Source organism: Oratosquilla oratoria, chromosome 21 (genome assembly GCF_046742065.1).
Source record: "Oratosquilla oratoria isolate Oo_2021 chromosome 21, ASM4674206v1, whole genome shotgun sequence".
NCBI lineage: Eukaryota > Metazoa > Arthropoda > Malacostraca > Stomatopoda > Squillidae > Oratosquilla > Oratosquilla oratoria.
In genome coordinates, this window is record NC_134797.1 from 25473933 (window position 1) to 25491615 (window position 17683).

General features: G+C 36.7%; 1 protein-coding gene across 5 annotated transcripts in view; it reads right to left on the bottom strand.

Moving 5' to 3' along the window:
• g (adaptor-related protein complex 3, delta 1 subunit-like garnet) overlaps positions 1-17683 on the bottom strand; it is a 98670-nt gene that overhangs the window by 31405 nt on the left and 49582 nt on the right. For all 5 annotated transcript variants that reach the window (XM_076204547.1, XM_076204545.1, XM_076204543.1 and 2 more), the window contains exons 10-12: positions 3003-3148; positions 2611-2759; positions 295-528 (exon numbers count right to left, since the gene is read on the bottom strand). In XM_076204547.1, the coding sequence (XP_076060662.1) occupies positions 295-528; positions 2611-2759; positions 3003-3148 (529 nt within the window). The remainder of the gene's footprint in view (positions 1-294; positions 529-2610; positions 2760-3002; positions 3149-17683) is intronic.

Sequence of the window (17683 nt, forward strand, 5' to 3'; positions counted from 1 at the left end):
CATACAATGAAGCAGTGGGGATAAACCAGCTCCAGCTATCAGGCTCTGCTGTGGAGACACTCTGTCTTACTGCATTGCTTCTGACCCAAGTAGTGGTGGATGACAGGGATGACTTTTCATTCACAAGGTACTAAGATGGGAGGGGTGATGAATGGGTCTTGGATGGATGTGGGATGGGGGGAATAGTTCTACCTGCTTGTATGAGAGAAAAGGCCTTTTGGTATACATGTATGTACACATATAGGTATATGTACTAGGGTAATAATATAATGTAGAAATAAAGTGCCTACTTACTGTGAAAACTCGCCACATATCCAAGATGCAGCATATAACACCTCTGCAATAGAGGAACGAGCAGCTGCAGGTCCAACAATAACATGAGCATTGTCAAGTAAGAGTGCCATCTGTCCCACAGTGAATTCACGTACAGCAACAACACGAATTGCAACATCCAAAAGTTGACTGGCAATGAGGCCGCCATGCTGGCTTCCTTCCATACGACACAGCTCCACCAGTACACTGATATACCTGAAAATATAGGCAGAAGATTATGGTTTAAATAGATCCTTAAGAAGACCTAATTTGTACTTCCTTTTTGACTAAAGATGGGCAAACCAAAACATACTTTCTTGGCATGAATGGAAGAAAATCGAGGAAAAAGAAAAGAAAAATCAATAGGTAGAGTCATTGGTGAGGTAAGAGACACTTAAGATGAGTGACAGAAAAGAGAGAATTTAAAAGTAATCAGCATCCTTTTGAAGTGTGTTGGTGGAGTATTGATTTTGGTCTGTTTTGGAGAGCTTGTTTAGTGATCTACATGTGAATAAGTTTTTGGGTGGATATCATGAGTGGTATTGGTGATAGGTTATTGTACAACCTTGCGTAGTAAGCTGATTTCATAATTTTTATGCTCTTTGTACCTCATCTTTTCCTTGTGCTGTCATTTTCCTAACTCTTCTCAATGCCACAATTAATCTTTTCCTTACCTCCTTCACATTCAATAACTCTTTGAAATAGTCTATCCTTGTTTCCCTTACTGCCTTCACTTCTATTAACATCTGTCCATATGCATCTTTTTTTTTTTTTTTTCTTTTATTCTGCTGTGTTATGAATGCTGGGATGCAAGGATAGCCCTTCATCCATGAGGAGGTAAGGTGAGAGGGAGGAAACGGTGGTGGATGGGAGTGGAATGGGCAGGGGTGGATATATGGCTTTTGACTTTAACTACCTCCCTTGTAAAGGAGAAAAAAACACTTGGTATATAGACTACTGAAGTTGATTTCCAGCAAGTTCCTATACCCAAACATTCTTGCTCTTGACCCACTGTATTTTTACATACTTATACCAGTGTGTATCTAAGAATGCCACCCCTATCTTTCCTAAACTCATTCTGTTCCTCACCTCCCTCTGTTCTTCTCCTAATCCTCTCAATTAAAACCCTCCCATAAGCCTTCCCAACTATACTCAACAAACTGATCCCTCTGAAACTACTATACTCAAATTAGTCCCCTTTTCCTATGTAAACTGGAACTATACAGGCACACCTGCAATCCTCTGGCACTCTACCCTCCCTCAGATGCATATTAAACATTACTACCCAGTCCACTATTACTATACTTCCCTTCTTCAAACACTCCACATGACACCTATGTAACCCAGGTGCCTTATCTGCTCTCATCATCTTAATATCTACCTGCACTTCATCTTTTATTTCTCCTTTATTTTCCTCACCCATCACTGTCATTTTCTTAGCCCCTCCCACTTCTACAACCACTCCCTCCCATTCCTCCTCCTTAAGTAGTGCTTTTTCAATAAAAGTTCATTAAAAATTTTTGTTAACAAGTGAGGATATTTTTTATACACATCATAAGATTGAACTTCAAGGGCCATGTGTGGAGAAAGCCACATAATTACTAAACTAAGGCAAAACTTTTTATAATACTCCATATTTAGTTAATCAAATGCCATATGATCTATAAATTTTTTCCAGAAATTTTCATATTTTTTAGTGGCCACCCCCCTTAATCTGATATCACAATCCTCTCTCCATTCATTTTTCTCACTAACTCTAATTCCCATAATAAGTATGGTGGTACAATAAATTACAATGGAGGAACATATGACAAGATTCCTGATAGTTCAAAATCAGGTCTGAAGTAGAATGTATAAATAACTGAATGAAAAATAAGTATACGGATCACTAAATATAGCACCCCACATGAGCAAAACAAGAATGATATATAAAATTTTACATAATTCTTATTGTTGCGGTTCTTTCAACCTCATGACACTTCACAGTTTGTTCTGGCTAATAACTGACATTTCTATTCTCCTGAGGAGTTAGACCTTGGAGAATATAAGCTACCAAATGACCAAGAAACCATGAATTCCAGGTCAACAAATCAACTGAATAAAATTGTCTAGTTTTATCAACAACAGAATCAGTCATGAGTTTAACCAGGCTTAGGTTAACCAAAAACTATTAATTCTAGATCCTTCTACAATGGATACAACTATGCTACATTGTTCTATATCTTGCTAAATGAACTAACAATCAAAAAGACCTTTAGGTAAAGAAAAACTATTAAACAATTATAGCAGGGTACTTACCATTCAAAATTTGCAATAAATTGGTAATTGTTTTGTGAACAGATAAGGATGATTTTTTGAAGGAGTTCATCTCGATAAGAAGTACCCTCTGCTCGGTCCATGTGTGTCATCAACCGTTTCACTATCTCCATCACCGTTTTCTTACTCACCTGAACATTAATCCCAATTTATATCAACATTAATTCCAAATAAAAAAAAATTCATTGCATTACATATCATATATTACCAGAGTTTCAAAACAAACACCATGTGAGGAAGGAGCCTTTGTTAGTACAACATCTCAATTGTTATAGCTTTATCTTTGTATAATAAAGGTTCCATCCTCATATTTATTTATCTTTTTTTATAAACTTGTTGGCAACTGCCAATTTCATACACATTACCGAACTTACCATTCCATACAGCAGATCCAAGGCTCGCAATCGAATGGACTCATCCTTGTCATCCAGACACTGTAGAACCAAATCTTTGTGGGACTGCACTGACTTTGGATGGGACTTAAGAATTTTGGACATTGCCAATAAACCTAAGTACTTAACTGAAATTAAAAGAGTGAAATAACATTAGTTTTTACAATTCCATATTCAAAACATATGGGCAATTAAATACACAAACTTAAAAATACAGGAAAGGAATTTTTAGATGTACATCTAATCAATATATTAATATATATATATATATTATATATATATATATATATATATATAATATATATTCATATATGTGTGTTTGTGTGTGTGTGTGTGTGTCTATCTAATTGTATTAATTTATCTAGTTGTATTTTGAGGGAGGAGAGCTATGCTCATAGTGACCCACTGTTGTATCTTTCCACAAAGCACAAAGAAAAACACGAAGAAATTAGAAAGAATCCAGAGAGTGGCGACCAAGATGGCACCTACACTATCAAATTTGACATATGAACAAAGATTGGAGAAATTACAACTGATAACACTAGAGCAGAGAAGGGAAAGAGGAAATTTGTTAACCAACTTCAGAATTATGAAAGGAATGGAAGTTCTTGATAGAGATGACCTATTAAAATGGGACAAAAGAGAAACAAGAGGATGCAAAGAAACTAAAGAAAGACAGTTACAGAAGAGACCTGAAAAAGAACAGTTTCCCACACAGGGTGATTGACGTCTGGAACAAATTGAACAGTGAAACAGTTAATGCCAGAAATATACACGAATTCAAAAGCAAACTAGATGTAGAGAGATACAAAAATGGGTCAACACGAGCATAGCTCCAGTCCCGTAAAATACAACTAGGTAAATACATCCAGTTTTTTCTTGAAGTCATGAATAGTTTTAGCACTCACTGTTTCCTCTCTGTTTGTTCCAGATATCTATTACTCTGTGTGGAAAGCTATTCTTTTTCAGATCTCTTCTGTAACTGTCCTTCTTAAGTTTCTTCTCGTGTCCTCGTGTAGCTCTTCTGTCCTATTTTAGTTGCTCTCTATATTCTTTCAATTTTCCTTATATTCTTTTTGTTACTCGGTGACCATAATGTTGCAGCATACTCCAGTCTAGGCCTTATTAATGTGACTAATATTTTTCTAATCATTTCTTCATCCAAATAGGTAAATGCCACTTTTATTGATCTTAGTAAGTAATAGGATTCTCCAACAATTTATTTTGTTTATTTGTTTATCAGAGGACATGTCGTTTGAGATAATTACTCCCAGGTCTTTTTCAGATCCCACTTTCTTTGCCTCTTTAGTCTCAATTGTATATGTCCTGATATTCTTTTTTTACTTTTTCCAAACTCCATTATAGTACATTTCTTAATGTTGAAGTCCACTTCCCACTTCTGACTCCATTCCCAAACCTTATTTGGGTCTCTCTGTAGCGTGTATTTACCTAGTTGTATTTTAAGGGAAGAGAGCTATGCTTGTAGTGACCCGTCCTTGTATCCACCACTCTGTGTGGGAAAATATTCTTTTTCAGATCTCTTTTATAACTACCCTTTCTAAGTTTAATTTCATATCCTCGTTTTTCTTTTATCCCACTTTAGTAAATTATCTCTAATGAGGACTTCCATCCCTTTCATGATTCTGTAGATTGTTAGTAGATCTCTTCTTTCTCTTCTTTGTTCCAGGATTGGTAGTTCGAGTTTGTCCAATATTTGTTCATATGTCAGTTTGGAGAGTGTTAGTGCCATCTTTGTCATTGCTCTTTGAATTCTTTCTAATTTCTTTATATTCTTTTTTAGTGTTGGGTGTCCATAGTGTCACAGTGTACTCCAATCTTGGTCTTATCTATGTGACTAATATTTTCTTTACCATTTCGTCATCCAAGTAGTCAAAGGCCACTTTAATTGATCTTAGGAAATTGAAGGTTTCTCAGACTATTTTGCTAATATGTTTGGTGCCACGTCATTGCTGATAGTTACTCCTAGGTCCCTTTCCGAGTTAACTTTTTTAACTTCCTTTGTACCAATTTATTGTCCTGATATCCTATTTTCACTTTTTCCAAATTCCATTATACTACATTTCTTGATGTTAAAGTTTACTTCACACTTCTGACTCCATTTCCAGACTTTATCCAGGTTTTTTTGTAGTGACTTACAATCTTCCTATGTACTTTCTTTAGTAATTTTGAATCCTCTGCAAAGAAGTTCATATAACATTCCACACCTTCATCCATGTCATTTATATATATGGCAAACATTATCGGAGCCAATACAGAGCCTTGTGGGACTCCACTTATCATTTCTTCCCAGGTCGAGTTCTTGTCTCTAAGTACCACCCTCATTTTTCTCCCGTTCAAGAAATCTTTCATCCATTCCAATAACTTTCCTTGTTACTCCACCTATTATTTCAATTTTTCTTAATAGCTTTTTGTGTGGTACTTTATCATGTGCTTTTTGTAGATCTAAGAAGGCACAATCTGCCCATCCGTCCCTTTCTTGTGTTATTTCTATTAGCCGAGTAAAAGCAAATCGAGTTTGTAGCACGTGATCTTCCACATCTAAATCCATATTGTTTTGGATTTAGTATATTATTCTCTTCCAAATGTTTAATCCACTTACTTTTGATAACTTTTTCACATATTTTTGCTACTGTGCTTGTATGGGAGACCAGTCTATAGTTGGATTTTCTTTGTCCACTCCTTTGTATATTGGCACAATATTTGCATTTTTCCAATCTTGTGATACAGTCAACTCTCAATTAACACGAGTTTAACTAACACATTTTCAATTTAACACAAGTTAATTCTAAGGAGAATTTTTTAAATAACACGACAATTTCGATTTAACACGATTTGAATTTGGCGGTAGGAGCACTGAGAGAGAGGGCCTCCACGCAGTCAGTCTCCTGCACTCGTGTTTTGATCTCAGTCTGAAGCTAGCCCGCACTGTGAGTGGAAGTGTCTGTGTACAAGTTACAGAGAAATGAATAATTTAGAGATTGTAAATTCTAGTTTTCTGTTCTACTCCAAAACAAAACAAAACAAAAACGGTGTCACCAACCCACAATTAACCAATTCAATACGGGACTTAAATCTCGCGGGCAGCAGCCAATGCCAGCCATACAACGTAACGAAATAATATTCGCATCATAAAATATAGTCGCCGCTTATATCGATCGTTCTCTCTTTCACCCGCGAATTTTGAAAACCACAGAGAATGGGATTAAGGGCGCATTTGGGAGAATGTAAAAACACAGGGGCGACTACAATAAATATAATCAAGACGCCGATATGGCAGCGTCGCGAATCCACTTGCTCCTCATGACGCCTACGTGTGCGGCACCGTATGGAAGGGGTTAATGGTAAACTAATTTTTAATGTATGGACCGTGATTATAAGTCATAAATGCTTGAAAAATTGTTACAGAGAAATGAATGATTTAGATTGTAAACTCTCGTTTTCTGTTCTACACCAAAACAAAAAAGAAATCTGTCACCAACCCATAATTAATGGTAAACTAATTTTTAAGTATATAGACTGTGATTATAAGTCATAAAAGCTTGAGAAATTGTTACAGAGAGATGAATAATTTAGAGATTGTAAACTCTCGTTTTCTGTTCTACGAGTGCCCGGGAGTCAGAGGAAGAGGCAAGTGAGGCGGAGAGTGGCTGGTGACGAGTGCACACATAGAATAACTGTGTACTACAAATGAATACAAAGAATGTGTGTTTTTGTTGTTTCTGTAACCTACAAATGTATTAATAATGTGTTTATTTAAGTTCAGAGTAACAAAATCCCACAATAGACAAGACTTTCCCAGTGTCCAGGAACCTAACCCTCCCCCACCATTATCATTATTTTCTATGGGAAAATACATTTAACTAGTGCGATTTTGATTAACACAATGTCTCCAGGAACGTAACCCTCTCATTAATTGAGAATTGACTCTACTTTTACTTCTTAGTGAGAAATCAATTATCTTGTGTATTTTGTTCATCCAATTTGCAATTCCATCCGACCCATGTGATTTTCATTAGCTTCACTACACTTTTTGCTATACCAACACTTTATGTATACCCTTTTTTGTTTCTTCTTTGGTACGTATTTATCTGTTCCCTCCTTGTATTTTTCTTTTAATATGTTCCACTTCTCTTCCATTTGTTTCTTCATTTGAAATCTTTTCCCAGTTTGCATTTTGAAAAAAAATTCTAAGTTTTTCGAAATTCCATTTTGTTGTACATTATTCTTCCTTTTCTGTTTCTCATTTTTTTCTCACATCATTTTGTTCTTTTAGTTTGAACTCTATTAGTATGTGGTCACTCTTCCCAACTGGTGTCTTGTATTCCATTTTGTCCACAATTTCAGGCTCTGATGTGAATATTAAGTCTAGTCTCGACGGTTCTTCATTGTTTCTATATCTGGTATTTTCCTTCACCCATTGAGTCAATGTGTATTCAATGGTCATATCCAGTAGAATATTTCCCCAAAGTTCCTCTCCACCTTTTACTGTCATTTCTTCCCAACATATTTCCTTTGAGTTAAAGTCACCCATAATTACTATGTTTCCTCCTTCTTTCAATAACTCAATTAATGCATTCTTTGTGTCTTCCAGTATTTTGGAATGATCACTATCAGTCCAAGCTTTTATTTACCTAGTTATATTTTGCGGGAGAAGAGCTATGCTCGTAGTGAACCGCAGTTGTATCTTTCCGCATCCAGTTCTTTCTTAAAATCATGCATAGTTTTAGCACTCACAGTTTTCTCTTTCAATTTGTTCCATGTATCTATTACTCTGTGTGTGTGTGTGTGTGTTTAAATTTTCTTGAAAGTTCTACTTCCACATCTACCATCACCAGCAAAGTATACAATATCATTAAATACCACTGGTCTGGAAACAAATTGTAAAACAAAAAATATAATATACCTTTCATCATGCAAACTTTGTCTCTCTCAATGTGTTGGAGAGACTAAACAACAATTATACATCCGTAACAATGCACAGAGAAGAAGTACAATTAATAAACACGTGCATACTGGATGTCCACTTTTTCATGAACATTTCACTGAAGATTTGTGTAGAAATACTACTCTTATCATATTTTCAAAAAAATACCTGATGTACAATCAGACAAACAAAAAAGTATAAAAAAGAGAGACTTTTTGGATCAAGGAATTACATATAGTATATCCATTTGGTCTAAATAGCAGTGGATACAAATGATTACTGAAGAGTAATAAACTTGGCAGACATAAAAATCAATATGGAGAATGAAAAGTTGAAAAAAAATTGAACAAAATTGTCATTTTGAATACCACTATGGATAAGTGTGAAAATGATCAAAGTTTTAGTATGGTTTTGTCGTAAAAAAAAATTCCATAAATTCCACAGCTAACATTAAAAGTAACTGCACAAAGCCTTCTGGATCTGGATAATATTTCAACCCATTTTAAAGATTTAAGTGTAAAATAATGACTAAAGGTAAATAAAAAATCCTTTAGAAGAGTAGATATAAAGTAAAATTTTCTTAATTCATATATGCACGCATACAAAAAGGCTTTTTCCCCTTTATGTAGGGGCCAATGGAGCCCATGTATACATCCACCCTTCACCCATTTCACACCTATTAAAAACCCAATTGTCCCTTCCATTTTAGCTCCCTGTGGATATTCTTCAACCCACTGCTCATGTCAGGGCCAATACACCACAACACAGCATGTCCACAGCTGGGACCAATATTTAAACCTGATTTATCCCCACTGCTTCCTTAAATGGCAACCATCCCTTACGTACATTTGAGAATTTACAGAGCAAACAAAATGAAATCCCTTTCGATTGCATCAACTTCCCATAGATTCACAACCACTCCCCACTCACACCTCTATATTCCCTATTCAACAGACATTCCTCTTGCCCATAATGCCCCTTTTACTGTTATTCTACCTCATTTTCCCTTAAGTTTACTCCATATACAAGGGTCGTTCCAAAAGTAATGCCTATTTTTTTTATTCCACCCGAAGGGATCCGAGGGGATTGCAAATTGCATTGTTAAGATGACTGAACTCATGACCTGAAAGTTTCATCTCTCTGTTGCAGATATTGATGGTGTGACACTCTAAGAAAGCAATCCCTGTCATGGACGTGCATCAGAAGCAGATCATTGAATTCCTCCATGCAGAAAAAACTGAACCAATCAGCATTCACGGTGCATGGTGAACATTTACAAAGCCGATGCAGTTGATGTCAGCACAGTTAGGAGGTGGGTTCGTTGATTTCAGAGTGGCGACAAAGATGTGAGTGACAAAGTGCGCTCTGGACGCCCATGCACAGCCACCACCCCGGAAAACAAAGTGCGCCTCGATATACTTATCAGCACTGATCGGCGGATAACGGTGAATGAAATGCGTGTAGAGTTGGATGTGGGTGTCAGTGCACTGGAAACGATGTTGTCATCCCTAGGATACAGCAAAGTGTGTGCTAGGTGGGTTCCACGAATGCTTATGCATGACCAAAAGGACCACCGAAGGAATGTCTGTCAGGACTTGTTGGATCAGTACGAAGCCAAAGGTGACAGATTCTTGGACCACATCATCACTGGTGACAAGATGTGGCAAGATGCAAACATATTACCAATATATAAAGGAGGAAATAGGGAAGATCGTACAAACTTCAGACCAGTATCCCTCACAAGCACTGTAGTAAAAATATGCGAAAAGGTTATCAGGAACAAGTGGACCAAACATTTGGAAGATAAAATAATAAACCCCAAACAATTTGGCTTTAGAAGTGGAAGATCGTGTACCACAAACCTAATCTGCTTTAACTCGAGATTAATTGAGATAATACAAGAAAGAGATGGATGGGCAGATCGTGCCTTCTTGGATTTGCAGAAAGCATTGGACAAAGTACCACACAAAAAATTAATAAGTAAAATTGAAAACATAGGAGGAATTCAAAGCAAACTGTTGGAATGGGTGAAGGATTTCTTAACTGGGAGAAAAATGAGAGTGGTACTTAAGAGACAAAAATTCAAAATAGGAAGATGTGAAAAGGGGTGTCCAACAAGGCTCCATTTAGGCTTCTTTAATGTTTGCCATATACATAAATGATGTGGATGAGGGAGCAAATTGCTACTTGAACTTTTTTGCTGATGATGCCAAATTACTCAAGCGAGCAAGAACAGAAGAAGATTGCAGATCGCTGCAAGATGACCTGGATAAAATATGAGAATGGAGTCGGAGATTTGAGATGAACTTCAACATTAAAAAAAGTAGCATAATGGAATTTGGAAAAAGTGAAAATAGAGTTTCAGGACAATATAAAATTGGAAACAAAGAAGTCAAAAAAGTAACCTCAGAGAGGGATCTAGGAGTAATCATCTCAAGTGACATGACACCTGACAAACCTGTAAATAAATTATTTGGAGAGACTTACAACTTATTAAGATCAATGAAAGTGGCCTTCGACTACATAGATAAGGAGATGGTTGAAAAAATAGTTGTTACACTGATAAGACTGAAATTAGAATATGCTACATCAATGTGAGCACCTAGCACAAAAAAGAACATAAGAAAATTAGAATGAATCCAAAGAGCAGCGACAAAAATGGCACCTGCACTGTCAAATTTGACATATGAACAAAGATTGGAGAAATTACAGTTGTCAACACTAGAACAGAGAAGGAAAAGAGACAATTTGTTGACCATTTTCACAATTATGAAAGGGATGGAAGTTCTTGATAGAGACGACTTATTAAAGTGGGACAGAAGAGAAACAAGAGGACACGAAAAGAAACTAAAGAAAGAATGTTACAGATGAGACCTGAAAAAAATAAAAAATAGCTTCCCACATAGAGTGATCGATGTCTGGAACAAACTGAACAGAGAAACAGTGAATGCCAGAACTATACATGACTTTAAAGAGCATACTGGATGTGGAGAGATACAAAAACGGGTCACTACAAGCATAGTTCTCGTCCCGTAAAATACAACTAGGTAAATAAGATAAGAGGGAGGGAGGAGGGTGGAGGGGAGTGGAATATATAGGAAATGGAATGGGTGGGAGTGGTTTCTATGCCTTTTTCTTTTTGGCTATCCCCCATGTTGGGGGAAAAAGCCTTTGGTATATGTATGTATGTATGTATGCATGTAAATACAACTAGGTAAATACATGATCTTCTCTGTGTCCATCCTCAGATCCCTATTTCTCGTGACACTTTTCATTCCCCCAAGACATTTATTTGCTTTCTTCACTCTAGTTTAAACTTAACCTCCATTCTCCTATTTCCTGCTCCATGTGACCCTAATAAAAAAATCCACTTCCTCCAACCTCTTTCCTTTAACAGTTATCTCCAACTTACTGCTACCCTCACCCCTTAAACATCTCATCACCTTATTTCTTATCCAAATTCACTTTTAACTTCCTCCTATAACATACCTTCCCGAACTAAAAATATATTTTTAAATGTTTGGAGTAATATGTTCTCCAAGAAATATGCACCATGAACAGCATTTGATTCTTAACTGAAAAGATGTTTCTTATGAGTGAATGTCTTCATGAAGCAAAATACTGTACAGACATACCCATGTAAACAGATCCTAGACCAGATTTTGCTAACTTGTTTCTGCATTACTATGAATTCAACTATATGCAACATAACACTTTACAAAATATGGTACATGCAAAAAAATAAGCATATGTACAAGATACAGTGATAATATTATTTTCTTTAATGGTGGCAACATTTTAATAATATAAAAACTTACATTATCTGGAAGAAATGATCTTAAATAAGGAAGATTATTCCAATAATAGAGTTTCATTCCTTGATATTCAAGTAGAAATCACAGAAAAAAAAAACTGAGGCAAAATCAATCAATCAATAGATTGCTGCCTCGAGTTTCACTATATGGAAAGCTGCAGCCCCACAGTGTCTGGCAACATTTCTTGGAACCTTTGACAGACCTCTCTGGGAAGAAATTTTGGAGTGTTGTCTATGTGCTATCAGTGTGGAACTGTTTCTATGTCACCGTCGGTGGTTGTCAGCTTGCCACATATGAAAAAGTGTAAGAAATACGGAGCTGCCTAGTGTAGGCCTTATGGTCTCTTGCAGTCTCCTTCATTCTTATGTTCTTATGTACAGCTGAAGTTGACAGAGAAAGAGCTTGGGCCAGTCTAGAAACTGAGTGTCAGACTTTCAGTGCTGCACCTCCTGATGGTGGTGAGGGGATCGTTGAGTTTTAAAAATGGGCAGCTTTATTGTCCATCTCACAGGACCACCACATCCAGGTACCCATCATTGATCCCAAGTGGTTTGTGATGCAGTGTTCAAAAGGAAAACCTATGACAAGCCTACTAATAATAGAGAAGGCCAAGATGTTCTGTGAAAACATGAAAATAACTGAGCCAGGTGCCTTCTCAGATGGTTGGCTAAGGAACGACAACAGCTTGGAACCAGGCAGCTGGATGTGAGTGGTGAAACTCAATTATGCCAATCCTGGTGTTGCCAAAAGATGTGGCAACATTTTCAGACTTGATTAATGAGCATGGTTTACTGCCATGTCAAATCTATAATGCAGATGAATGAGGCCTTTTATTCAAAAGTATGCTCAAAAGAATTTTGGCTGGGGATGGTGAGAAATCTGCATTTCTTTTCCATAAAAAAATGTTACTTATTGTATATAGCATTTACATTATTTCATATGAATGAAAAAATACACACTACAATGCACATGCTAGAATGCATTTATTCTTTGTTTGCAGGCCCAAGTAGGCACATGGTGCAGTAAAAATAGACACACACCAGACCCTGCATTACCAAAGCTAGCAGCTCACACTTGCCAGGCCCAACAGTCGGCAGTTTACACTCACCATCCCAGCTACAGCCTCCACTCACATCATTCATTTAGCCATTTCATTTACATAAATATACAATATACAGCATAGTGATTATTATCTGCCTATACCTTACAAAATTTGTATGTTAGAAAACCATCTAATGTTTCAGCACTTATTCAGCCCTGAAGTTGCCAAAAGACAGGAATTTTACTCTATATTGTCCACTTGTTGGTACTGGTGGCCAGTTTAAGTGGCCCACCATCCATGATGGTTGCTGTATCAACTGCTAGGTGATATGCTCAGAGTGCCTGTCTTCCTGGATGTGACTATTATTTGTTGCTGTCTCTAGCTGCTGGGAACATGAGTGGTTGCGACTTTGAGAGTGGAATTAAAGATGTTTTGATGATTAATTTCATTTCCAGGCATTTGTTGATAATTACCTTTATTCAACACTACTTAGTAATAAGGATACTTGTAACTGTGGTGAACAATAGTAAAAAGATGGATATTGTATCACTTATATTAACCCTCAATCTTCAAAAGAAAAAAATTAATAAAAAAAATTAATTATCCATAATTTGGACATTTTCATGATTTCTCAAATGATCCAAGTTACACAAACACGCACGCACACACACACACACACAAACATATTTATTGATAAGTTCATAAATTCGTGCAGGTCTCTTACAGTACGTGAAATGAAGAACAAATTTCAGTAACATCTGTAGCAAGTATTCACAAAGCTATTCTGCAAGCAATGATGTGCATGCTTTTCTCACCTTTCCAATTATTGTAATGCATTAATTTCTTAAAAAATCTAACAGCAAGTTAATATCTGTGCATATTTGACCTAAATAATACAACCTTGGATAATCCCTACACTATAACTAGGAATAAATCATACAACAAATAATGTACATGCATATACAATGGCCGATATCAGACAATGGATTTTTATGAAAACATTATAAAGAAAGAAGACAAAGTACAAAAATCTGTCTACACACCTATTTTACCCATCTGAGCTTCTACCAAGATTGGTGAAAAGAAAGGTAAAACATTACTATCGAGTAGAAAGAAAAAAGAAAAATTAGTTTCTTTTTATTTTTCTTTAATAAACTAGTGCTGCTTAGAACAGTGAAAGCTTCAACTAAATGGGTTTGCAAATCAGTGCTTAAAAAGATGAAACAGGTTTAAATACACACAGAAAGGCTACTATGGGTCATAGCATTGTTTACATCATTGTTCTATTCAATGTTGATAAAAGTGAGTAAGCATTTGAGTTCTTCAATGAAGGCACTGTTTTGTCCACTTCTTAGACTATGACTAAATTTTCTTAGTATAAATTCAACTAATCACAACTAACCTCAATCTTGCCTTGCAGAATTGATATTCCCTTTTTTTTACAAATTACTTTTTTATGGAACAAATACCAATGATTAAATTTGTGGCATCAAAGTTTGCATAAAATATAGAGCCATTATGAATGCACCTTCTTAAGCTTTCATCTTTTACAACATTGCATATAAAAAGGGCATTAATAACATCAAGTGTATCCTTCAGTTTCACTGACTGCAAATTCACAATCCGACATTAGCTAGCAATGGTACTCAGGCTCTATGAGAGATATCTTTTAAGATCAATCAATCAGCTACCTCAGGTCTCTCCTGTAGAAGACCCTTGGCTCCCACATAACTAGCAACAGCTACCAGATTAGCTCACAAGTCACACATCAAAGATGTTATGTTCTTATTTGGGTAAGGCAAGAGTAGAACAATGCAAAATGAGGTGTTCAGTGTCTTCTCTCTGATGACAGCATCTAGGTGTTCTTTGTATTGGTATTGTTCTAAAGCTGGATGGTAGTTTGGATGCAGATGTACTTGTGGAATTCTTGCTTGTCAAGGGAAGGATTTCTCAATAAGACTGATGTCTGATGGAGTTTTAGTGGTCAATCTTGGAGAGCTTGTTTTATGTTCTAAGTGTGTATGTTTTTGTATGGATGTGTAGTATGGATCTGGTGGCAAGCTCTTGCGTGTGGGTGGAATGCTGCCAGTGTTTTTTTTTTCCTGCATTCAGATGATGGAGCTTGTGTTATGTAACGGGAGAGATGAGTGGGATGTCTTTCTTAGAAGAAAATTAGAAATGTTTTCTGTGTTGTATTAACCTAACTGTACTCTTCTCAAGATTTCATTGCCACCTCACCTCTTTACGTACCTATACTTATCTAATTGTAATTTACAGAAAAGGAGCTATACTCATGGGGTCCCATCTCTATATTTCTCCATCAATAAAATATAATATCAAATTCATTCATGGTTTCTAATCAGACAATGTCTTCTTTGAAGTAATTGTACAAGCTGATGCATCTGGAAGAAAAATCATGTTTTTGGGATTGATGTGTGGTGCCATTCTTCACTGTTACCTATATTTACCTAATGTAGTGTAAAGGAAAGGAAAAATGCTCATGGGCTCCTGTCTCTCTCCAATTATCATACCAAGCTTAAAATTTATTATGGTTCCAACTTGTGCTACATCTCCTTGTTCTCCAAATATTATACTTAGATTTAAATCCAGGAGGTGCCAAGATAAGAGGGAGGGAGGAAGATGGAGGGGAGTGGAATATATAGGAAATGGAATGGATGTGAGTAGTTTCTATGCCTTTTTCTTTTTGGCTAACCCCCCTGTGTAGGGGGAAAAAGCCTTTGGTGTATGTATGTATGTATGTATGTATGTATGTATAAATTCATGGGTTGTTTCAGCTTGGGCTACATTGCCTTTAAGTTATTCAAAGTATTTATGCAACTGTACGGAAAGCTATTCCTTCACATCTTTTTAGATATTCAGTCCTTTTCAATTTGCTTTTAGGATCTCTCAAACTTTTCCCCCCATCATCCTTAATCAAGAGATCTCTTCTATCAACATAGTCTATCCCCATTAACGACCTGAAAACTATAATCAAGTTAACTCTTTCTCTTCCACCTTTCAATGTTACCAGATTCAATGTTTTTTGTCTCTCCTTGTATGGATTATCTGCCACGCTAGACATTAGTGTGATTGCTGCCATTTGTAATCTTTCTATAATGCTTGTATCTTTAAGTCTGTGTGGGGACCATACTACTAAATGCATATTCCAGTCACAGTTTCATCCTGGTTAATTTCCCTAATGAGATTACATATTGTGATGGGTAATCCTTCAAAATGAGCCATTTGTGATGTAAAAACAATACTTGGTAATGTAAACAAACACTTTGCTGATATCTATCTATATACCAAGGGCTTTTCCCCCTTACAAGTTGAAGGTAAATGTTGGTAAAAGTAAAGTAATGAGATGTACAAGGGGAGAGGATGGTAGCAATTTGGAAGTGAGTCTTAAAGGAGAGAGGTTGGAGAAAGTGGAGAGCTTAAAGTATTTGGGGTTGCATGTGGCAGGAAAGGGAGTGGAGGTGAAGATAGAATGCAGATTGAGAGAAGCAAGTAAGTACCTTGGGGGACTAAAAGTGTAATTAGAAATAAATATTTGGTAATGGATGCTAAAAAGAGATTGTATGCAGGGGTGATCTTGCTGACAACACTATATGGGGCAGAGACATGGAATGTAAGTGAGGAAGAGAGAAAAAGTTTAAATGTGTTTGAGATTAAATGATTGAGAAGTATGGTAGGGGTTACAAGGTTGGACAGAGTGAGAAACGAGGTGGTGAGGAGGAGAGCAGGGGTGGAAAAGGAGATGGAAGATAGACTTGATGAAAAAGTATTGGTATAGTTTGGACACATGGAAAGAATGAGTGAAGAAAGATAAGTAAAAGAAGTGTGGAAGGCAGAGGTGGATGGAGTGAACATGAGGGGGCAACTGAGGATGAGATGGATGGATGGGGTGAAAGGGGCATTGAGCAAGAGGGGGATGTCTGTTGAGGAAGGAAGGGAGAAGGCAGAAGATAGGGGTGAGTAGAGAATGGCTGTGTATAAATAATAATGTGATGAATTGAAGGGAGTGGGTGGGGGATGGGGGGGGTGGTTAGTAAGCAGTTATGTGTGAATGGTATTCTGACACTGCCCAAAGGGATTTCTCCCTGTCTTTAATGTTTCTGCATGAGGGGATGGAGAAGGGGGTTGCTGACTGAATGAAGCAGCCTTACTGTGGATGTGCTGTGCCTTGCTGCATTGCTCCTGATCCAGGACACTGGGCAAGATGCAGGGATGATCCGTCATCCATAAAGTGCCAAGATGAGAGGGAGGGAGGGAGGGGTGGTGGATGGGAGTGGAATGGGTGGGAATGGAGTTATAACTTTTGACTTTGGCTACCTTACTGGTAAGGAGGAAAGAGCCCTTGGTACAAGCATGTGTATGTGGGTATCCTACAGGGGTGGTGTTACTGCAATCATATTATTACTCTCAGTTCTCCATTCCATAGTGTTTGTGCACCTTTTATGTTTGATTGTTGGTAAACATGTTGTGGAGGCAGAATCAAGGGTAGTTCCTATAACTTGCTTGTAGATGGTCATTATTTTCTTTCTTTTGTCCAAAGTCATTGCTACTGATGGATTTTAGGTTTGTTTTCTTCTTGAATTTAGCTGTCAGGTCTTTGATATGTGTTGAAAATCATATGAGTATCAAATATGAGGCCTATACTTTTTGGATTCTTTTTCAGTAGAAGGATTTGACTATTTCTAAAATACTTTTTTTTTTCGTGGTTGACTGGAATGAGTAATGTTACTGCTGATTCTTAGAGTGAAGCTTCCATTCTATTATTTTCAAACCATTGTTCTAAATTGTTCAAGAAGGCTTGGGTGTTTTTGCTGTAACTTTACATTTACTGTGCTGCTGTGAA